Here is a 20,719-nt window from a genome sequence, read left to right as displayed (position 1 = left end):
AGGTTCAGGTCGTGTTTTTTTAAAAACAGGTTAAATCTGGAGCGACTGGACCCGTCTGTCGACGTGTAAAGACGTTTCACATCTCGTCCAAGAGATCCAGGTGTTTCGGCTAAGCGAGATCCACAGGAGACGGGTCGTGAAAGCGGGTTAAAAACACGACAACCGATGACACGGAGGGGGAAAACTTGTCACTCATGTCAATCACTCATCGCTCAAAATTGACTATTGCTGTCACGCTTACAGTGTAACAGGAGATTCAGGAGTGTTTTCTCAATGGACGAACCTCCTTTTTCGATCACGTGACAGCTCAGGCCTCACAGAGCGAACTGCACGAGGAGTTACGTTTGAACGAGAACTGAAAAAAAAAAAAAACGAGATCTGAGCGCCGCACGCGGTGAGTCATGAAAAGGAAAAAAATTACCAAAAGGTAGGTTCGCCGCTCTGTGCTGCCGCTCATGACTCATCACCATCAACAGAGAAGCACCCCTGCTATTATTGTAAATGGACTGCATTTGTTTGGAGCCTTAAAATGTTTCACACACACACACACACCAAACACACATCCATTCATACAGCGATGGCGGAGAAGCTGCCATGCAAGGCCATGGACTCGCTCACCAGGAGCAGTTTTCGGGGGGTTCAGTACATCTCGCTCGAGGAGGAACACGGGAACTCGACTTGTCGTAACTCATACGACATACAATGAGCTCTGTAAAAACGTATATTATATTGGAAGACAACTTTTGTTCATGCATCTTTTTTTTTTTTTTTTTCCAGGCATTGTGGGTTAACATTCATGGAGCACTGCCTCAGGGTGGACGGTTCTTAAAGAGCTTCTTGTAGCTACATTACTACAGTACTTTGAGTAATACTAAAGGACAATATGTACATATTAAAAAGGACATGTTACAGCTGCAGCTACTTCTTGTTATGATTTCTACGCAGCGAAGCGCTCTGCTTCCAGGCGGACCGATGCGCCCCCTGAAAAACAGAAGTAATGTTCTTGAGTTTGTTTCCTTTTGCACGGATTTTTTTCAACAGTATTTTTCTTGTTTGTTTGCGGCGTCTGCGACGAGGAGATGTCCCGATCTCCTTCAGGTCAGACCCCCACGTGGAAAATGGGTGGGTGCGTTATGAAAATGCAGCAAACACAGCAGCAGTGGAGTTATCGTGCCTCTGTTGACAGTAGAGAGCACAGTGAGTGATTTTCGGGGCGTTTTTTTAAATTATTTTTTTTAGGCCCCCCGGTTATTTTTTGTTTTTTTTTCTGCACACCAGCCCGGGCTACGCAGCCGTCTGCTCGTGAAAAGTGGCTGAGGAGAGTAGAGGAGGTGTCGCAGGGCTGGTTTCAGATCGTGTCCCCCCTTCCTTCATTCTCCTTTAAGGTAGCCGTTTGCATCGTTTTCCGCCCCCCTGCTCCTCTCTCTCCTCCTCACACCGCCCACTGTTCCTACAGCTCCGCCTCCTCCTCCACCGTCGCCACCGCCCCCAGCATCCGATCGATGATTCGACCAGCCGTCCTCGGGGCCCTCGTGGAAGCGCAGCCGCAGGGTTTTGCGGATGACCAAGCGCTCCACGATGAAGGAGGCGCAGAACCAGGGCACGGCGTACTCGGCCGTGATCAGTCCCATGAAGTTGTAGCGGAACTCGGAGTAGTCCCAGGGGCAGGCATTGAACTGGCGCAGCAGCAGCCCCGTGCCGAACTCCCACAGGTACGTCCACAGCGTGTAGATGATGCAACGCAGGAGGACCGGGCAGCGGCCACGCAACTTCAGGTACATCCGCTCCACGATGAGGATGCAGGTGCCGTAGATGAAGAGCGCCCACACGCTGGTCACGCCGGGGAATTTCCAGTTGCAGTTCACCACGAACTCCCAGGCGGCCGTGAACATGACCTCGCAGAAGTAGCCATGGATGGCGTAGAGGTACCAGCGGGAGAGCGGCGTCAGAGGTACGGGAGCCTCCGGGGTCTCCAACGTCACCATCGTTCCTCTCGGTTTAACGCAGATCTGGTGAAACGTCTGAGGGGAAAGAAGAGAGAGGAAGGTGTAAGAAGTTTCAGCCCTTTTCAACATATATGCAACAGATGATCCATCAGGCTTTGATCTCATTGATATCAGCATCACCATCCTGATTCTGCTTCACATTACGAGCATTCAACTGGCAAACGTGGTAAAAACACCACAGGAAAGACACAGTTGGCGCTGTTGGTTGAAGGCTGCACACCTCCGACTTCCCAGCGAGTAACCAACTCCTTCTGACTCGTGTCCTGGAACAAACCACTCGTGCTTTTCACAGCGTCAAAGGCGTCCGTGACAAAATGGAAAGAGGTGTACGTGAGCTTGTTTGGCTGTGCTGTAAACAGATACGTTGGTTACGTCTGTATTTCCAGGTCAGTGTATGTTACGTTGAACACTCTGGTCAAACAAGGTCACAAAGAGAGGCGTGTATGTTTCTGCTCTAAACAACCTAAATCCAGTCAGAACCAAAACATCTCAACTAAACGGTCTGGATCTTCTTCACACATCAAAGAGGTCTCAGGCTTCGACCATAATTCAGCTGTTGCCACCACAGACGGCCTAAAGAATGGACGGCGTATCCGTGACATCATTGAAGAAGCTCAGTGTGGAGGCAGTCCCACCTCCCGGCTAATCTAAAATTCAAATGTAACGACACTCATCTGTCAATCAAAGCGTCCATGCTCTTAATCCTGCATAACTTTAAGCCTTAATATAATGTGAACAGGTGAGTTGTATATAAATTCACCCTCAGTACAGTTGTCATGATTGAGAACCGGTTCCGTGTGTTTCATTTCCATGGAATCGTTTGGCTGTTTATCTAACGATTCTCTTATCGATTCCAGGAAGCAACATCACGTAACTTCCGCAAGAAGTTAAGCACGCTCGATTCCAGCAAACACGACTAATTACATCACGTAAGTTACGCAAGTTTGGCATGTGTACTACAATCAGTAGTAAACAATGTCACCCACTCAAACGCTCCAAAGTTTGGCAGCATTTTACCAAAACAGACGGCAACAGGATGACTTGCAATCATTGCAAAGTGGAGATAACAGCGCCGGGAGGGAACACGACAAACATGCAGAAACATTTGCTCACACAACATGCAATATTTTTAAATGAATGTCGTGTTTTTGATACGCTTTGGACTGGAGATGAATCTCATGTGCTTCTTTGTAAAACATGCTATAACAGTTAACATTAGACGAATGCCTTCTGCATTACATTTAGAAGATGACCATGACGAGAGAGAGAGCCTGGCTGGCTCAGAGTCTGGCTGCTGTACTAGTACTCGCTCCAGTTCACTACCTCCTCTAGATGATGCTGATCAAACTGTTTGTTCTCCTTTTTTTCCCAAATGAGAATCGATAATGGAATCGGAATCGTAAAAATCTTATCAATTCCCATCCCTAGCTGTAAACATGTTGATTTCTGCTGTGAAGTTGGACATTTAAACATGGGGACTTATGGACACTTCTGGAGCCAGCCTCAGGTGGACAAGAAGAGTCGCTGATGAAGGCTGTTTGTGTTTGCGCTGTAAGATCACGTTGCAAAGCTCACTCATCTCCGTAGCAAAGAGGATGTTTGGTGTTCTTTGGTTTCAAGTTCCCCGTGTTCACTTTATTTAAGTGTAAGTGTGTTTAAATGATCATTCATTGAAATCTGCCAGGGACTTCTGTTGTAATCTGACCGGTTGTGTTGACAATATGAAACGCTTTGTAAAGACCTTCGAGAGGCTGCCAAACTTCTTAGGCAGTCATTATGATAATCCTGTTGTCTCTGATATACAGAGGCAGGGAGGACAATGCATGCTGATTTTTATGGCTATTGAACAAAAACAGGAAACTTTGCACGCCTGAAACAGACAGGCGTGTAGGAGGACGAAGAAATCTCCTACACTCTGTCAATACTCGCAGTGAGGAACGGTTTCTACGGCTGCTACAAGTCGGCCGAGCTTTACCCTCTCGTGTACGGATGAATCTCTTCTTCTGCATTTGTGTGTGTCTATATGCCGTTTGACAGGAGGTTGAGCGTTATGTGGCCCAAATGCTGCACTCCAAATGTTTCATCATTAGCGGCTTAGTGGGCATGTGAGCGTTGAACAAATGGTGCCTGTGCAGGCGACGAAGCGTGGAGAGCCGAATGGTGTATGAGGGGAGAAAAGAAAGCATGTGATCCTCTCGGGGTTAAAGATCAGGTGGGGGTGGGTGGTGGGAGGGATACAGCCAAAGATTATCAGCTTTAACTGATTATAGGTAAATATTTTCATTTGCTTTCTTGCTCCGAGTTAGATTAGGACATCAATATGTCTGTCCTCGGTCCAAAGGTAACAAAATCCACCTATCACGTTCAAAAAAAGCTGCCGAATGAACACGTTCTGGTTTGTTTGGGACTTCCAGAAGTCGATGTTGTCAGCTGCTTTTGCAGGGACTAAACAAATTTAACATTTAGCATGAGCTTTAGAGGTGGATTTTGTTACAAATGAGCATATTACCCACCAAAAAATGAACTATTCTAGTTGTTTTAGAGGTTTTCCAACACAAAAACCACATGCAAACATCCATTTATCACCCTTTACTGCAACCGGCAGCTAATCTTAGATCTTTAGATGTAATAAAGCCGTTTTACAGCTCAGATTCAAGGGTTTGACACGGGCCCTGCTTGAATAGACGAGAATCGAGGGAGAGGTTTCCCAGGCAGGCGGTGAAAAAAAGATGGTATAAAGGGGTTTAGGGAGGTCAGTTGGTCCATCGCTGTGGCCCAGTTTCTCGCATGAAACCCTTGTTCCTTGTTTGGGAGAAATGTGCTAATCCCCATGGGCCTAACTCTGGGACCCAGCCAGCCTTTGAAGACAAAAAGAGCCCAAAAAAAAAATCAGCTTTTGTTCTTCAAACAAGCTTTTGTACTCCTAACCTCTCTCTGAGCTTGTATTTTACAGAGCGGTTATGATCCATTGTATAATGGTTGCCGTTAGGACACACAGTTTCCTCTGGAGGCATTGTATAGTAGAAGATATACACTCAGTGGCCTCCTGCGCTCTTTGAACTTCTCGGTATGATGCCGTTTGCCTTCGGTGTTTTTTATTAGACATGCGCTGTGATAAATAAAGTAGAGGAAGCATCCAACCCTGCGTGGGCCTCCTGACACCTGATGCCGAAAAGCCTGTGTGCGTCAAGCCGCGGGATTTGGAAAAAGAGCACATGATGTAGGCAGTCAGATGATAAAGCTATAGCTTACATAAGAAGCCCCCTCAGTCAGTCGGAAAATAGCTTCGACTGGCGGAAGAGCGTAAAAGTTTAAGTGCTGCCTCTAATTTCATCTGAGTGTTTGATTGAATTGTCCTTAATTGAACTTAAGTGTCAGCTCCTCACTGCTGGTGATTCTAGTTGAGCAAGTTCTGCGTCAGAAACTGTTGAGAAAATTTATGAAATGTGTCACTGACGGGACTGGTTCTGTAAAGTGAAGCCAATGTGGACGTGCCAACAACTGCAGTTCCTCAAACGTCCACTTGAGGCTGGCTCCAGAAGTGAGTCAGTCTCCATAAGTCCCCATGTTAAAAACTTCACAGCAGAAATAAACATTTTTACAGCCTGGTACAAAAAACAGTTTTGGTCTCTGTAGCCAATTTCCCCGTTCATGACAACTGTACTGAGGGTGAATTTATATACAACTCACCTGTTCACATTATATTAAGGCTTAAAGTTATGCAGGATTAAGAGCGTGGACGCTTTGATTGACAGGTAGGGGCCGTTACAGATGACTTGTTTGAGCAACCAGCCTCAATAATCGGACAATTCAAGCTTCATAACGGCTCTGTGGGTGACAACTAATCAACTCAATCGCCAGAATACGAAGACGTTGGCATTGTGATGTTACGTTTCTGCATCTCTGCGTCTTCTCTATGCTACATCTTAGTGTTGATAGTATTTTAAAACCATTTAAGGCCGCTTTAATTTGCTGTTATCAGTTGAATTATTGTTATTATTATTGTTTTATGGTGTGGTTAGGTTTAGAGTTCGGAAAAGATCAAAATACTCAAGTTGGATGACAGGAAATAATATCATAATTAGACAGGTAGCTTCTCTTTGTAGTGACTTGTCTTTGGGATTTGATTTATCTTAACTAAGGACTCACCTTGACGGGATCTGTGATTTGATTTGTCAAAAAATAAATAAAAAATTGACTTGGGACTTCCTCGTTGCTCTCTTTAATTAGCTGAATCGACCGTGCTACTGTTAAGATTGGATTTTCTTTGTATCACCGCCAGCGATGACGGCTTCGCAGACATTTAGCAACAGGTTTGCTGACACTTCTGTGGCTCTTCTCTTTGTCTTATTTTTAGCTCTGACGCGACTATAAAACATCCAGATAAATTGTTACCTGGCCTCTCTCTTTTAGGTATTTTTAGGCTGTTGTTGACTGACAGGAAATGAAGTGAGACAGCTCCAGGATGACACATAACTCAAACCAGGGTTGTTGTGATTACACGGTCAGCATCTTAAAACCCTGAAGCCGCCAGGAGGAACCCACTTAACCTTTCTGTGTGTGTATTTAGGCGTATTTATTTACTTGTTGCCTCAGCATGACACAGTTCACACACTGGGTGCTATTTGATATTGCTGCTGTTGTTGTTGTTGTTGCAGCTGTTGTAGGATATATCGCCCACCATCCCATCACCAACCACCACCTCCACAAACTTCAACACCAGCTCTCCCATCGGCCCCAAAGTATCGATTGGCAAGTTTCCTGTCAGCTCTTGCTGCGGCGACCCGCTTCGCCATGAACATCACAGCGTGACGTTGATCCGAATATAAAATGTGAGAGAGACTACCTGCTTTGTAAACCCTCCCGATGACCACATGGAGACACGACGCAGGCGGGAGGCCTGTTTGAACCGAAAGGGAGGGAAGTCCAAACACAGAGGTTTGCCTGAGGACGCCGGGGGAAGACGCCGACCGAGCGTGTGCTTTTATATGAAACACAAAGAGTGTGTGAGAGAGAGAGAGGGAGTGTGTGTGTGTGTGTGTGTGTGAAAACAAGGCTGACAGGTCTGTCAGTTTGACGGCAGGTAAACAAAGACGAGCGTCGCGTATACATACCAACAGAGAAGGTTGAAGTGAAGCTTAAAACACAGAGGTGCCTTTAATGTGCCGACAGCTGTGAACTCTGACACTGTGATTAAAATCAGAAACCAAACCCACGGCTGACCTCTTATCGCCACATAATCCCTGCTCGTGTACTGTAGCTCTGGCTGTGGCACAGATCCCACAGGCCTATGCAGATTTCTGGAAGGTCACTTTGGGAGGCTGCGGTGTAGCGTATAGAAACCAGCGCAGCAGTCACCGAAATGACCTCGCCAAAGCTGGTGGAAACAGCAGCGGCGCATAAAATCATGTCCTTGTAGCTGTATCTGGTAGATTTGAGGCTGAAATGTCTGTTTTGTTCCCTGTTTTACCGACAAGCTGATGGGACAGCGCTGAAACATAAAGATGATTTATTAATTAGTCGATGAAGGACGCTAATTTATTCATTATTTGAGTAATTTATCGAGCAAACCCTCTAAAATAAGAGTCTTTTCTGTTTTATATCATTATAAATTGAACTCCTAACTCCTGCAATGTGATGACATGATCACCACATCAATTCAATTAATTAAAATCTACAAATTAATCAGTAAATCAAAGAATAACCTGAAAGCTGACTGCTGCTGCACATATACAGTACATCAACCGGCTGTGAAGTGAAGCCAATGCTGAGGTGCCAAAAAGCTGCAGTTCCTCTTCTCGTCCACTTGAGGCTGGCTCCAGAAGTGAGTCAGTCTCCATAAGTCCCCATGTTAAAAACTTCACAGCAGAAATAAACAGCCTGGTACAAAAACAGTTTTGGTCTCAGGCGTCAGTGAGTTTTAGATTAGCCGGCAGGCGTCAGAAGCCAAACTTTCAAAAACCTTTAAGTGACGTCATGGAAACCAGTCCACTCTTTATGCTGTCTGTGTAAGACAGATTTATGGCTCCTTAAGTCAGCACTAATTTATCCTGATCAAATTTGCTCCACTGAGTGACAAGAGTTGAGTGTCAAGTGAGTTTAAGAGGACAAATGTTGGGGGGGTGGTGGCTGAGCAGAGAGGACTTCACGAGGCAGCACAAAAAAAAAATTGATCCGGATCAATCAAACAGACGGACAGGTCAATTACTCCTGAAATAGCAAGCTGGCTCTGATCCTGAGCAGCATCACGTCTGCTTTCAGATCTGGAGCGAGTCTTAGACAAACATAGTTGTAAGACCTGAAATATGCCTGAAATAAACTAGTTTGTTTGAAGTGTCGTCCAACCGTCGCCATTCCCAGCGGCGGTCACGCTCAGAGGCAGCTTGATGTCACCGAGAGGGCCGAGCCACAGCGAGCGTTAAAATAAGAGGATAACGGCGTGCACTTAAGTACAATCTTGCTTTGAACGCAGTAAATAAAAGAGCTTCAGGGAGAAGTTCAAAACGCTGTATGAAGTGCTCGCCTGAGTGACGGTTTAAGCGTCAGAAAATAGTAAAGAAAAATCACCACGAATGTCTTTAAATGTCTCATTTTGTCTGATGGATAAGACATTTCATTCATAATATAAATAATTAAGACAAAAGGAAACCAACAAATCCTCAAGATCAAGAGGCTGCAGCAGAAAATTGACTCAAAATGCTGAATTGATTTTCAAAATAGTTGCAGATTGTTCCTCAAAGGATGAAGATGGATTCGAGGCTCAAATGGTCCAGCAAAGGAGTTCAGGCATTTCTTGAAATGAGGGTAGAGAACAAGATCTAATGCAACCTCAAATGCTCTATCAGGGACAGCAGTCACCTTCAACAGAGCACTGCGTATTTTGCATTGTGAAAAAAAACACGTTTCATTCAAGAGTAGACACTGAGGCGGACGGCTCCTCATCCCGTCTCTCTAACTGCATTCTCAGCCGGGTTGCAGGGTTTCAAACTAGCACACCTCTCTAAATCCAGAGCTTCCCCCAGAGACACATAAAGCATCTGAGCATCACAAACAAAAGTACGGCTTCTCGTAGAGCTGGAGAAGAGCCACGAGGGCTGAGACTAAAAGCCTGCGCAGGCAACAGAGGCTCATATAACTTTATAGTAGGCATCCTTTCTATATCCGCAAGGTGAAAGCCTGAGCAGAGCGGTGGAGGCGGGGAGCTGGGGGACGAGGAGGACTCTACGTAAGCGGAGCTGCACTCTGAGCGGTTCATATCCAAAAGGCTCTATTGATTTGGAATAAGTAAAATCTGATGTTACATGAGGTGATAACCTTGACAAAGATCACGTTACTAATGCACGAGTCAGAAGACTAACTTTATTAAACAAATCAGGCATCAGGCAGACACCGACGCAGTGACGAAATGCAACAGAGTAATCATAATATCAGTATGGTGTGAAACGTCCTTTTCCATTTAAATTATACAATTACCTGAACTTCTTGGAGAACCACTTGCAAAAACTGCAACTTCTGTGTGTGCATATTACAAATAATTTTGCAGTGATGTTAAATAAAGTGTTTCCCAAAACACCAGTAGTGACCTCCACTTTGTTAGTAAGTCTCTGTGTCGCCCGGTGCGAATGACCATCTGGTTATTCACCTATAAATACTTTATAAACTGAATTTTCAGCATCAGATCGAGATATTTATATATATATTATTTTTAGTGACATACACTTAAAAATACTATGATTTAATAGGGCGGCTGTTGCTCATGAGATTGTCAATCAGATGATCAACGGCTCCTCCTGTCTGATGTCAAAGTGTCCTTGGGGAAGATACTGAACCCCACGGCACGTTGCACGGCAGCCAATGCTGTCAGTGTATGAATGGGGGAACGAGATATATAGCGCAGAGGTGGCTTGGAAAGACATTAGAAATGAGCTATGTAAGTATTTTATCCATGCCACCAAAGTGATTTTATAACCTTTTCTGGAGCATTGTACTTAAAAATTTGCACGGCACAAAGTTCAAAATGACTAAATGAAAATGAAAATGCCGCTGCTGCATAAACGTAAAGAGTATGGGTCCCAATATCCCGGCTGTAAGTACAGGAATGGATGTGTGTAAGCGTATGGGCCTGGATATACCACGAAAGAAGCGACGTGTTGGGGGAGGAGGAGGAGAGGAGGGGGCGTCCGAAACTAATCGACCATCCGACATGCAGTTCTGATTTAGCACACTGGCAGCTCAAGGTGTCACGTTCTGCTGATGTTGGGTATCACGTTTGGAAATAAAACCGTCTCATTGGTCATTTCGACCTTCACGTTGCACAGACTGATGGTATAGTGTGGACTCGGGAGCGCACTGACTGACTTTGTTCTGTTGAGTTATGAATGTTGTGCGATGACCTTTAAACAAGGTCCCCATCTCATCCCCCTTTTTTTTTTACTCCCCCACACGCTCATTACAGCTCTTGAGCTGTTTGCAGTTTAATGAAAGACCCTAAGACACGGCCGCTAAGCCCTCTGTCCTGAATAGCATGTGGGTCATGCCCCGTAGATTAGAAATCTTGGAGCAGCTACAGAGAAAAGCAGCAGATTTACCGACATGGTCATCGTGGTGCTGTAAAGGAATAATGCCTCTAATGGAGGGATGGGATGCATGTGCATGTTAATCTGTTATCAGACAAAGAAGCTTTATAATCAATCATTGACAATGCATAATTGATGCCGGCTGCTCTGCGAAGGTTTTTTTTTTTTTTGGGACAAAGATCTTTGGAAAACAAAAGAGGGTTTGAGCCAAACTGTCACCTGCTTCGAACAAAGAAACGTTTAGCATCCTATTTGCGTGTCGACCAAAATTCAGATGTGACAGGATGGAGAGAGAAAGCACAAGACTCACTTTTATACAACTGCATCGCCTGACTGATTTTAAGGCCAGTGCTGATATTTGATTTTTAAAAACTTCGATAATAAATCAGCCAATATAACCCAAGATATCCTCATCAGGGTCACGGTGGGGCGAGAGGCGAGCTACACCCTGAACAAGTCACCAGCTCATCACAGGGCACAAAGAGAAACCTTACGGCCATTTTAGAGTCACCTATTAACCTCATGTACACGGAAAGAAAATTTTAGAGTCACCTATTAACCTCATGTACACGGAAAGAAACATGCAAACTCCACAGAGAAAGGCTCCAGCCGAGGTTCAAACCTAGAATCTTCTTGCTGTGAGGCGACAGCGCTAACCACTGTACCACCGTGCCACCCATGACTGTGATGTCTACTATATGTATTTGTCTGTTAAGAAGCAAATACATAAAGTATATGGACCTGTGAGTACCGATATATCAGTCATAAACTGATATTAATCAGGCTTGAATTTGTTTTATTGTTATTTAACATCTTACGTTTTGTTCTTTGGATATTTCCTAATTCACATCCAACACTTACATGTCTGCACATTTGCTTTGCTTGTCTTTATTCTACTTATTGTCGAGTATTTCGTATCAAGCGGCAACCTCTGTGTCCGTGAAATGGACTCTGATGAATGCAGTTTCTCAAACGTCCACTTGAGGCTGGCTCCAAGAAGAAGTGAGTCAGTCTCCATAAGTCCCCATGTTTCACAGCAGAAATAAACATGTTTACAGCCTGGTACAAAAAACAGTTTTGGTCTCTGTAGCTAATTTCCCCGTTCATGACAACTGTACTGAGGGTGAATTTATATACAACTCACCTGTTCACATTATATTAAGGCTTAAAGTTACGCAGGATTAAGAGCGTGGACGCTTCGATTGACAGGTGGCTTGTTTGAGTAACCAGGTGTCATTTAGCCTGCCAATGATCCAGGTCGCCAATATGGTGGCGGATTGGGTGTATTGGAGCCGTGCAACAGCACTGTGACTCATTTTAAACCAGAACTAACTTTGTCCCATCAACAATACCCATTCAGTAAATGTACAACAAGTCTTTCAGCAGTGGAGCGCCCTTCATCTTAGCTGTAACCCACAAAGCATTACTTCCTCCTTAAAAGCCCTTGAATAGACCACAAAACACAGAAACATAATCTAATAACTCCGTCGTGGATAACAGGCCGCTGATCTATTAACCTCACACAAACAATGCTTGTGCAGGCTGCTGAATTGAATGTGACAGCTTGGACCAGAAACAGCCTTTGAACGTACTACTTGACCTGAAGACAGAACCAGAACTGGAGCGAGTTCACAGGCGCCTCCGCCGCCGCCGCGGTTCACTTACTGAAAGTGGATTTAATCATTTAAACTCAAATCAGCAGAGTGATATGTGACGTCCGGCTCTTTCGCTGCACCTTTAACCTTCAGAATCCCAACATACCTTACATGGTCTGTTAAAATAAGAAGCGGCGGGCTTGAACTGAACACTACAATAACTTAGATCAAGGCTGAATGTGTTTTTGTTTTAAAACCGGTGCACCTGTCATGGGGTCATTTTGGGATTCCTTGCTGTGCGTGGGTTATAAATAGGTCCAAAATGCCAATACAGGCAGTGTAAAAGCTGAGAGAGGAGGGGGGTGATATAGACTAAAGAAGGGCTGCAGATTGAAGGATTATCTCACCCTAAATGATGAAGTGAACTGCAGGCCTTATATGGAATAAATAGAGGGGTTTTCTTTTCTTTTTTTGGGGAAACAGCCACATCAACGCTCCAGTTTTCTCTCTTTCTGCATCCATCACACGCTGGAGAACAATGACAACAATGAATCAGCTCTGTGGGCTGTAATTACAGCAGTTGCACGGACCAAAGTCATCTTATTCTGTCCCTTGGAAACTACGGGGCCAGTGCGCAGGCCCGGCTTTGCTGGGACTCCGCGCTGCAGCATCACGCGTCCTTCCTTCCCACTGAGCAGTGCGGTACGGTTATCTACAAATAATAATAATAATAAAAAAAATACACCCCTGATAGGAAACGAAAGGGAAACAGTTAAGAAAGCATCACGACACACAAGAGTCTTCTTTCTGGGCTTGCATCGTCAGTCTTTGAACAGGTGTACCAGCACAAACTCTGCAGAAAAAACATGCCCAATAAAGAGGATGCATCCTGTTTTTTGCAATTAAATGTGCAGCTGTTTACTTTGCATTGGATTTGCAAGAAGCACGGCTGCCGAAAAAAAAAACAAGCTTGCAAAAGATGAAAACATGAAACATGTGCTGTCATGTCGGCTGCATGTGTTTTTCATGTTACCTTCAGGTTGAGCTCCTCTGCGGTGTCTCCCTCAGCGCACAGGCCGGCGGATCGGACGCATCACCCGGAGAGCTTGTCGAAGGATGTCGGCGGTGGCCGGCGTCTGCTGCTGCTCGTCTGTTGTCCCCGGCTTCTCCACCTCCTCCTCCTCCTCCTCCTCCTCCTCCTTCTCTACCACCACCACCACCTCCTCCTCCTCCTCCTCCTGCTGCTGCTGCTGCTGCTGCACGGTGTCTCTACTCTCCGATTGGAAATTGACACATTTTACTTCACTGCAGCAGCGGCAGCAGCGGCGGCGGCAGCAGCGGCACATGCTCAGACGGATCCCCGGTTAACCGTTTGTTCACCGCGGCTCAGCCCGGGCAGAAGCTCCAGACGTGACCGAGCCTCCTGTCACCGTGTGCGGGTCCGCAGGATGACACGCAGGCTTAGCTTTAACCTTAAACAATACAACGACTCACAGTGACTCAAGCAAATATAAAGATATTTATAAAAACATATCTTTACAAAAAGTCTAAAATTGACGGTTTGTGTGTTTATCTAGGCAGTTATGGTTGCCAGGCAACCAGCAGGCTAAGCTAATATAGCTAACGATAACTGGATGTAGTTTCATATTTAATATATATATATCATAACAAACATGTTTATATAAAATATCTACATATATACATATCTAAATTAGGCCTACTAAAAAAAATATAGCTAACTGTCAATGCAAGAGAGCTAAATCAAGTTACAGTCAAACAGTTAGCAAGTTTAACTTTAGCTGGCCATGGTTGGGTGCCAGGCAACCAGCAGTTTTCCGCCATTTCCAGCTAAGCTAATATAGCTAACCGATAACTGGCTGTAGTTTCTATTTAATATACATCTCATACAACATATTTTATTTTATATAAATATCTCCATATATAAATATCTAAATTAGGCCTACTACAAAAAAAATATTGCTAGCTGCCAATGCAAGAGAGCTAAATCAAATTAAAGTCAACAGTTAGCAAGTTTAGCTTTAGCTTGGTCGGGGTTGCCAGGCAACCAGCAGTTTTCCTGCCATTTCTAGCTAAGCTAATATAGCTAACCGATAAATAGATGTAGTTTCATATTTAATATACATCTCATACAAAACAATTTTATTTTTTATAAAATATCAAGTATAAAAATTCTAAATTAGGCCTACTACAAAAAAAATAATAGCTAACTGTCAATGCAAGAGAGCTAATCAAAGTTAACCGTCAACAGTTAGCAAGTTTAGCTTAGCATAGAAACTTAACTCAGTACAACAGAATCTACCTGTCAACACCTCAAAGTCACTCATTATTTATCATAAATTAACATTTTATATCTAGTCTGTTAACCACAGTGTAAAATTGGCATTTTGTGCATTTATCTAGGCAGTTATGGTTACCAGGCAACCAGCAGTTTTCCGCCATTTCCAGCTAAGCTAATAAGCTAACTGATAACTGGATGTAGTTTCATATTTAATATACATCTCATACAAACATATTTTATTTTTTATAAAATATCTACATATATAAATATCTAAATTAGGCCTACTACAAAAAATATATATATAGCTAACTGTCAATGCAAGAGAGCTAAATCAAGTTAACAGTCAACAGTTAGCAAGTTTAGCTTAGCATAGAAACAGTTAGACTCTGTACAAACAGAATCTACCTGTCAACACCTCAAAGTCAGTCATTATTTATCAGACATTAACATTTTATATCTAGTCTGTTAACCACAGTGTAAAATTGGCATTTTGTGCATTTATCTAGGCAGTTATGGTTACCAGGCAACCAGCAGTTTTCCGCCATTTCCAGCTAAGCTAATATAGCTAAACGATAACTGGATGTAGTTTCATATTTAATATACATCTCATACAAACACATTTTATTTTTTATAAAATATCTACGTACAAAAATATCTAAATTAGGCCTACTACAAAAATATATATAGCTAACTGTCAATGCAAGAGAGCTAAATCAAGTTAACAGTCAACAGTTAGCAAGTTTAGCTTAGCATAAAAACAGTTAAAGTCAGTACAAACAGAATCTACCTGTCAACACCTCAAAGTCAGTCATTATTTATCAGACATTAACATTTTATATCTAGTCTGTTAACCACAGTGTAAAATTGGCATTTTGTGTATTTATCTAGGAAGTTATGGTTGCCAGGCAACCAGCAGTTTTCCTGCCATTTCCAGCTAAGCTAATATAGCTAACCGATAACTGGATGTAGTTTCATATTTAATATACATCTCATACAAACACATTTTATTTTTTATAAAATATCTACATATAAAAATATCTAAATTAGGCCTACTACAAAAAAACAATAGCTAACTGTCAATGCAAGAGAGCTAAATCAAGTTAACAGTTAGCAAGTTTAGCTTTAGCTTAGTCGGGTTGCCAGGCAACCAGCAGTTTTCCGCCATTTCCGGCTAAGCTAACCGACAACTGGAGGTAGCTTCATATTTAATATACATCTATTATTGTTGTATCAACTTTCTCAATCATTTTCATCAAACATATTTTTTATATAAAAATATCTAAACCGAATTTTGCAGTTCAAAATCAGCGTCAATGCAAGAGAGTCAAATCAAGTTAGATCTAATGCTAGTTGGTGAGACAGCCACAGCTAGCCTTTGGCTAAAGCTACATTTATTTACTTTCCCCCTCCTGAATGTTTCATGTAATTAAAACATATCACTGGTAATGAATTAACATCTTGGTCATTTAGTTTGGTATCCCACTAAAGAAGGTAGTAGCTGAAATAACAGTAACAACAAAAACAGCTAAACTTATCCTTAGTCTTGCTTAGCAGAGTAGTGGTTAGTAGTAAAATTCACATTTTGGTGAGGTTAAAGTACTTTTACGTCAAATTTTTTGAATGTGAAATTGTAAAATAGTTTAATATATTGTTTATATGAACAAATAGTAAATGAAAAGTTGGAAAAACACATTCTAAAGTCCATGTCAATGATTTTATGTCATAATAATATGTCTAAAGACATAACACTACACCCTCTTCATCTGTTACAGTTAAACCAGTTAATCTGACCTTATTTTTTTCAACTACAATTATGTACCAAATATGCTCTTAAATGCTGAATGTGACTAACTTTAATAGCTTCAGTTTAATTCAGTTATTTCTGCATTATCCAAATATAGAACAAAAGTGGCTCAAACATCCTAACAGGCCATTTAATTTCAGTTTCCCTTTAAAAACTCAGAGCAGGTGAAGTGAGGTAATTAATGCCCTTGTTCACATACTTTGCTGCAGGTGTGGAGCCAGTCACACTGTTTAATTATAGCGTCACCCACATCCACAATACATAAACACGTGCATAATTTCCACACACCTTTTCTTTCCTTATTCCTGTCCAGTCTATTGTTCTCAAACTTTCAAAGACTTCCAGGTTGTTTTCCCACACTTTCAGACCTTTGTGGCAATCGTGTTTAGTCTCACCAGGCTTCCAGTGGGATGAATATTTTAGGAGTTGGATGAGGTGTGAACCCTCACACATATCCAATTACGCAAGAAGAGGTGACACTTGCACCAATAATAATAATGTCTCTTTCTTTTTGTGTGTTTGTTTGATGAAGAGCCAGGAATTTTTTTAGGTGATGTTAGTACTGTTGATGTAACGTATGAGGTTAGTTATTTATTCCATATTTTAAAATGTCTGTAAATTTTACAGTGAAAAACTGCCAAACCATGACCGTAAAATATGCCATGAAGTGTGACTGTGTTTTCCTGTATATAGTAAAACAGTAGTATTTCATATTTGATATATTTGTTACGGATATGCATATTTTACAGTCTTTTACTGTCATGGTTTGGTAGTTTTTCATTATGCTATTAGATATTACGATGTTTACAGTCTCTAATATAAAATACTACTTTATTCTGTATAAATTCCCTTCTCTAATATAAAATACTACTTTATTCTGTATAAATTCCCTTCAAATAATGTATAAATAAAGGTTTTGAAGTATGACTGTGTTTAACTGTATACAGGAAAACACAATAATTCCACATGGTATATTTTAAAGTGTTTTACTGTCATGGTTTGGCAGTTTTATGATTTTATTTTTTACAGTGCACCATTATCGGGGTCATAAATGTCAGTGATATCATAATTTACTCTCTAATTTACTTCCTTTGGCAAATTAGGGTGAAGTGGTTTGTTGTTGCTGCTATAATCGGTAACAAACAAGTGCTGAGGTCAGGACTTCCTATCAGGTATAACAGGAAGCCATCCTCTATAATAGTGCTTCCTCAAAATTTATTCTTGAGTAGTCGGCTGTGAGAAACACAATTTTCACTTTTATATGCTGCCAAAACTCTTCATTGTTTTTGTTTTTGTTTTTTCAAAGGGGGTCACAAAAGGTTTCACAGGACCGGTGTTAAGCAATCGAGTGCAACCCTCTCGCCTCACCCTCTCTTTCCTGTTGTTGAGGAGAAACCGAGGTGGCCGCGAAATTAGTGAAAAATGAGAAAGGCTCAATCTAAAGCCAGAGTTTAGTTTGTCCATTATAGAAACATGGCTGACTCTTGTGAGACGACCTGTGGGGGATCATTCTAAGGTAACAAAAACAAAAAAAAGTACTATTAACAGGTTGTTTATACACTTATAAAAACATATTTATCTTATATAAAGTTAAATTTCTGTCAGTAGAGTCCCTTAAATCTGAGACAGATGACCATACGGGCTCTGAATAGAGATCGGGTTGCTGCACCCAACCTCTATTGGTGTTGGCGAGCTTCCTCTCAAATGGCTCCTCTAGACAGTCCTGCCATGGTACGGTCTAATCCAGGAGCACGACTTACTTAGTGGAACCAGACACCAGCAATGTGTCAGGTTTTAAAGGTGGTTGTCGCAAAGTGCTTTGGAAACTTGAGCTTCCTCCAAAAGGTCCACCTTCGGCGGCCAGTCCCTTGCGCGGCACGGTATTCCTGCTGCCTCCATCTGTACCGCCCCTGCAGCAGCTTAGGATGCGCCTCAAGGGTTCCATGATTTGGGCAAAGTGGACAGGTTGGTGTCTCCGTCATGCCCTATATGTGGATGTTTGACAAGCTGGGAGGTATATTGTAAACCACCTGGACAAGGAACTTGATCTGATTGGGATTGGCCTTCCACAGCTCGGTCCAAGTCACCTTCTGCTCTGTGGCGTTGTTCCATCTGGTGTATGACCCCTGTTGGCTCATCTAAAATGCATCTTATAACAGTTTCTAAATGCTACACGTATATACAGTTGAATCCATTACAACTCAACGCATCCAGAGGGACATAACGACCAAAACACGACCCCTGTAGTTTGGGATTTGGTGGAGGAAGTTTGAGGTGAATTTATCTGAAGGGTAAAACTAAATGTCCAAGAACCGTTCTGGTGTCACGCGTACACGATACAGTCAAAATAAAGGTAAAGTTCAATAACAGTACAGAGCTGTACTCTGGGGAAAATGATTAAACCTGCTTGTGATTGATGATCTAACAAATGGACTCATTCTTTCTTTTTAAGAGGTCTTCAACGAGACATGAACGGTCTAAGCACTGTAATAATGTTATCTGTGCACTCTCTAACCAGATATGATTTAAAGTGGATGTTAATGGTAGTGAAATACCTCACGTAAAGACAGGAGGGGTCTTCACTCATCATCATTATGTTAACAAGCGGCATCGACCTCGACCTACACGAGCAGACTGAAACAGAAAATAACTGTTAATCCGTGATAAGGAGGAGTCGTGCTCGCTGATAATATAAATAATACGTTTCTGAGATAGAGAAGAGAAAGAGCACAATGACACGACTGAGCTCAGCTGAGGCTGAAAAGAGCCTGGACTGAAATCTTCTAGAAAATATGCAGATTACAGTGCATGGGATCTGACGGAGCTCGAGAGGAACTTAAAGAAAACAACCAGTTACATGTTCTGTAAAAGATTAGGAGCCAAGTGCTGAATAAAATGAGTCAGTGTGAGTGGTGGACGACGATTTCAGATACTACGGTCACAATTACCCAACGTGGATCGAATAAATGAATAAACCGACCCCAGCCACATCCTAGTTACGGTCACGGCTTTTATGCTAAGGCCATCACTGAATGGTACATACCCACCAGGAGGATATGCTAAGGCCATCACTGAATGGTACATACCCACCAGGAGGATGTGATGCTTTCCAAACTACAAGCCCTGGATCACCAGCGACCTGAAGGAGCTGCTGAACAGGAAGAAGAAGAGAGCCTTCAGGGACGGGGACCGGGAGCTACTGAGGACATGCAGAGGGAGCTAAAACGCAAGCTGAGAGAAGGCAAGGGGGTGTATCGGGAGAAGCTGGACTGAAAGCTCCAGGAAAACAACGTGAGGGATGTGTGGTCAGGAATGAGGACCTTTACTGGATTCAAGGTGAGGGGGAGTCAGCCTGAGGGAAGCCTGGATAGAGCCAACGAACTGAATGTGTTTTTTAACAGATTGACCCCCACAATGGACTTCAACATTTCCCCACACATCCATGATCTTTGAGCCCCTCGTCACCTCCCCCACCCGCCTGACTGTTTCCAGCAGCCAGGTGAAAAGACAGCTGGAGAAACTACCCTGGAACAAAGCTGCAGGCCCGGATGGTACCAGCCCCAGAGTCCTGAAGCTATGCGGGGTTCTACAGCACCTATTCAACCTGAGTCTGATGCAGGAGAAGGTTCTGGTGCTGCCTTGTTCCAGTACCCAAGAAGTCGCATCCAGCTGTGCTCAATGACTACAGACCAGTTGATGTCTCATGTCTTGTAAGTCCTGGAGAGATTGGTTTTGGCCCATCTGAGACCTCAGGTGACCACCTCCCTAGACCCGCTGCAGTTTACCTGCCAGCCCTCGGTTGGTGTTGAGGACGCGATCATCTACCTGCTTCCACGGGCCCTCTCTCACCTGGATAGAGCTGGCAACACCGTGAGGATAATGTTCTTTGATTTCTCCAGTTCCTTCAACATGATCCAGCCTACACTGCTGAGGGAGAAGCTGTAGGTGATGCAGGTGGATGCCTCCACAATCTCCTGGGTAACTGATGGACAGACCACAAGTTTGTGTGTCTGAAGGGTTGTGTGTCTGATCAGGTGGTTTTGCAACACGGGAGCACTGCAGGGGACCGTACTCTCACCTTTCCTCTTCACACTGTACACCTCAGACTTTCAGCACCACTTGGGAGTCCTGTCATCTGCAGAAACTCTGAACAGACTGGACTAGAGATGCAACACTGAGGCTGTCTACAGGAAGGGACAGCTGCAAGAGAGCCCCTGCAGCTGGTTGTGGAAAAAAGGATGCTCCACAAACTGCTCAGTATTATGGACAATAACTCCCATCCACTACATGACCTCCTGCTCAAACAACAGAGCGGTTTCGGTCGGAGACTCTTGCAGCTCCACTGTGAGAAAGACCGCTACAGGAGGTCAGTCCTACCAACTGTTATATCTCTGTACAATGACTCCCTCTGTGCAGAGAGAGCTGATGGACATAATAAG

At 43.2% G+C, this 20,719-nt stretch overlaps 1 protein-coding gene across 1 annotated transcript; it reads right to left on the bottom strand.

Moving 5' to 3' along the window:
- Positions 1 to 235: 235 nt before the first annotated feature.
- Positions 236 to 13,365, bottom strand: tmem229b (transmembrane protein 229B). Its single transcript, XM_010755665.3, has 2 exons — positions 13,211 to 13,365; positions 236 to 2,021 (listed from the first exon to the last, which is right to left on the bottom strand). Exon 2 carries the CDS (start codon positions 1,983 to 1,985, stop codon positions 1,371 to 1,373), a length of 615 nt encoding a protein of 204 aa, XP_010753967.3. The 5' UTR covers positions 1,986 to 2,021; positions 13,211 to 13,365; the 3' UTR covers positions 236 to 1,370.
- Between the last annotated feature and the right edge of the window lie 7,354 nt (positions 13,366 to 20,719).

Source organism: Larimichthys crocea, chromosome XXIV (assembly GCF_000972845.2).
Source record: "Larimichthys crocea isolate SSNF chromosome XXIV, L_crocea_2.0, whole genome shotgun sequence".
Taxonomy (NCBI): domain Eukaryota; kingdom Metazoa; phylum Chordata; class Actinopteri; family Sciaenidae; genus Larimichthys; species Larimichthys crocea.
Note: the sequence above shows the minus strand (reverse complement) of the source record. Positions and strands in the feature narration are given on the sequence as shown.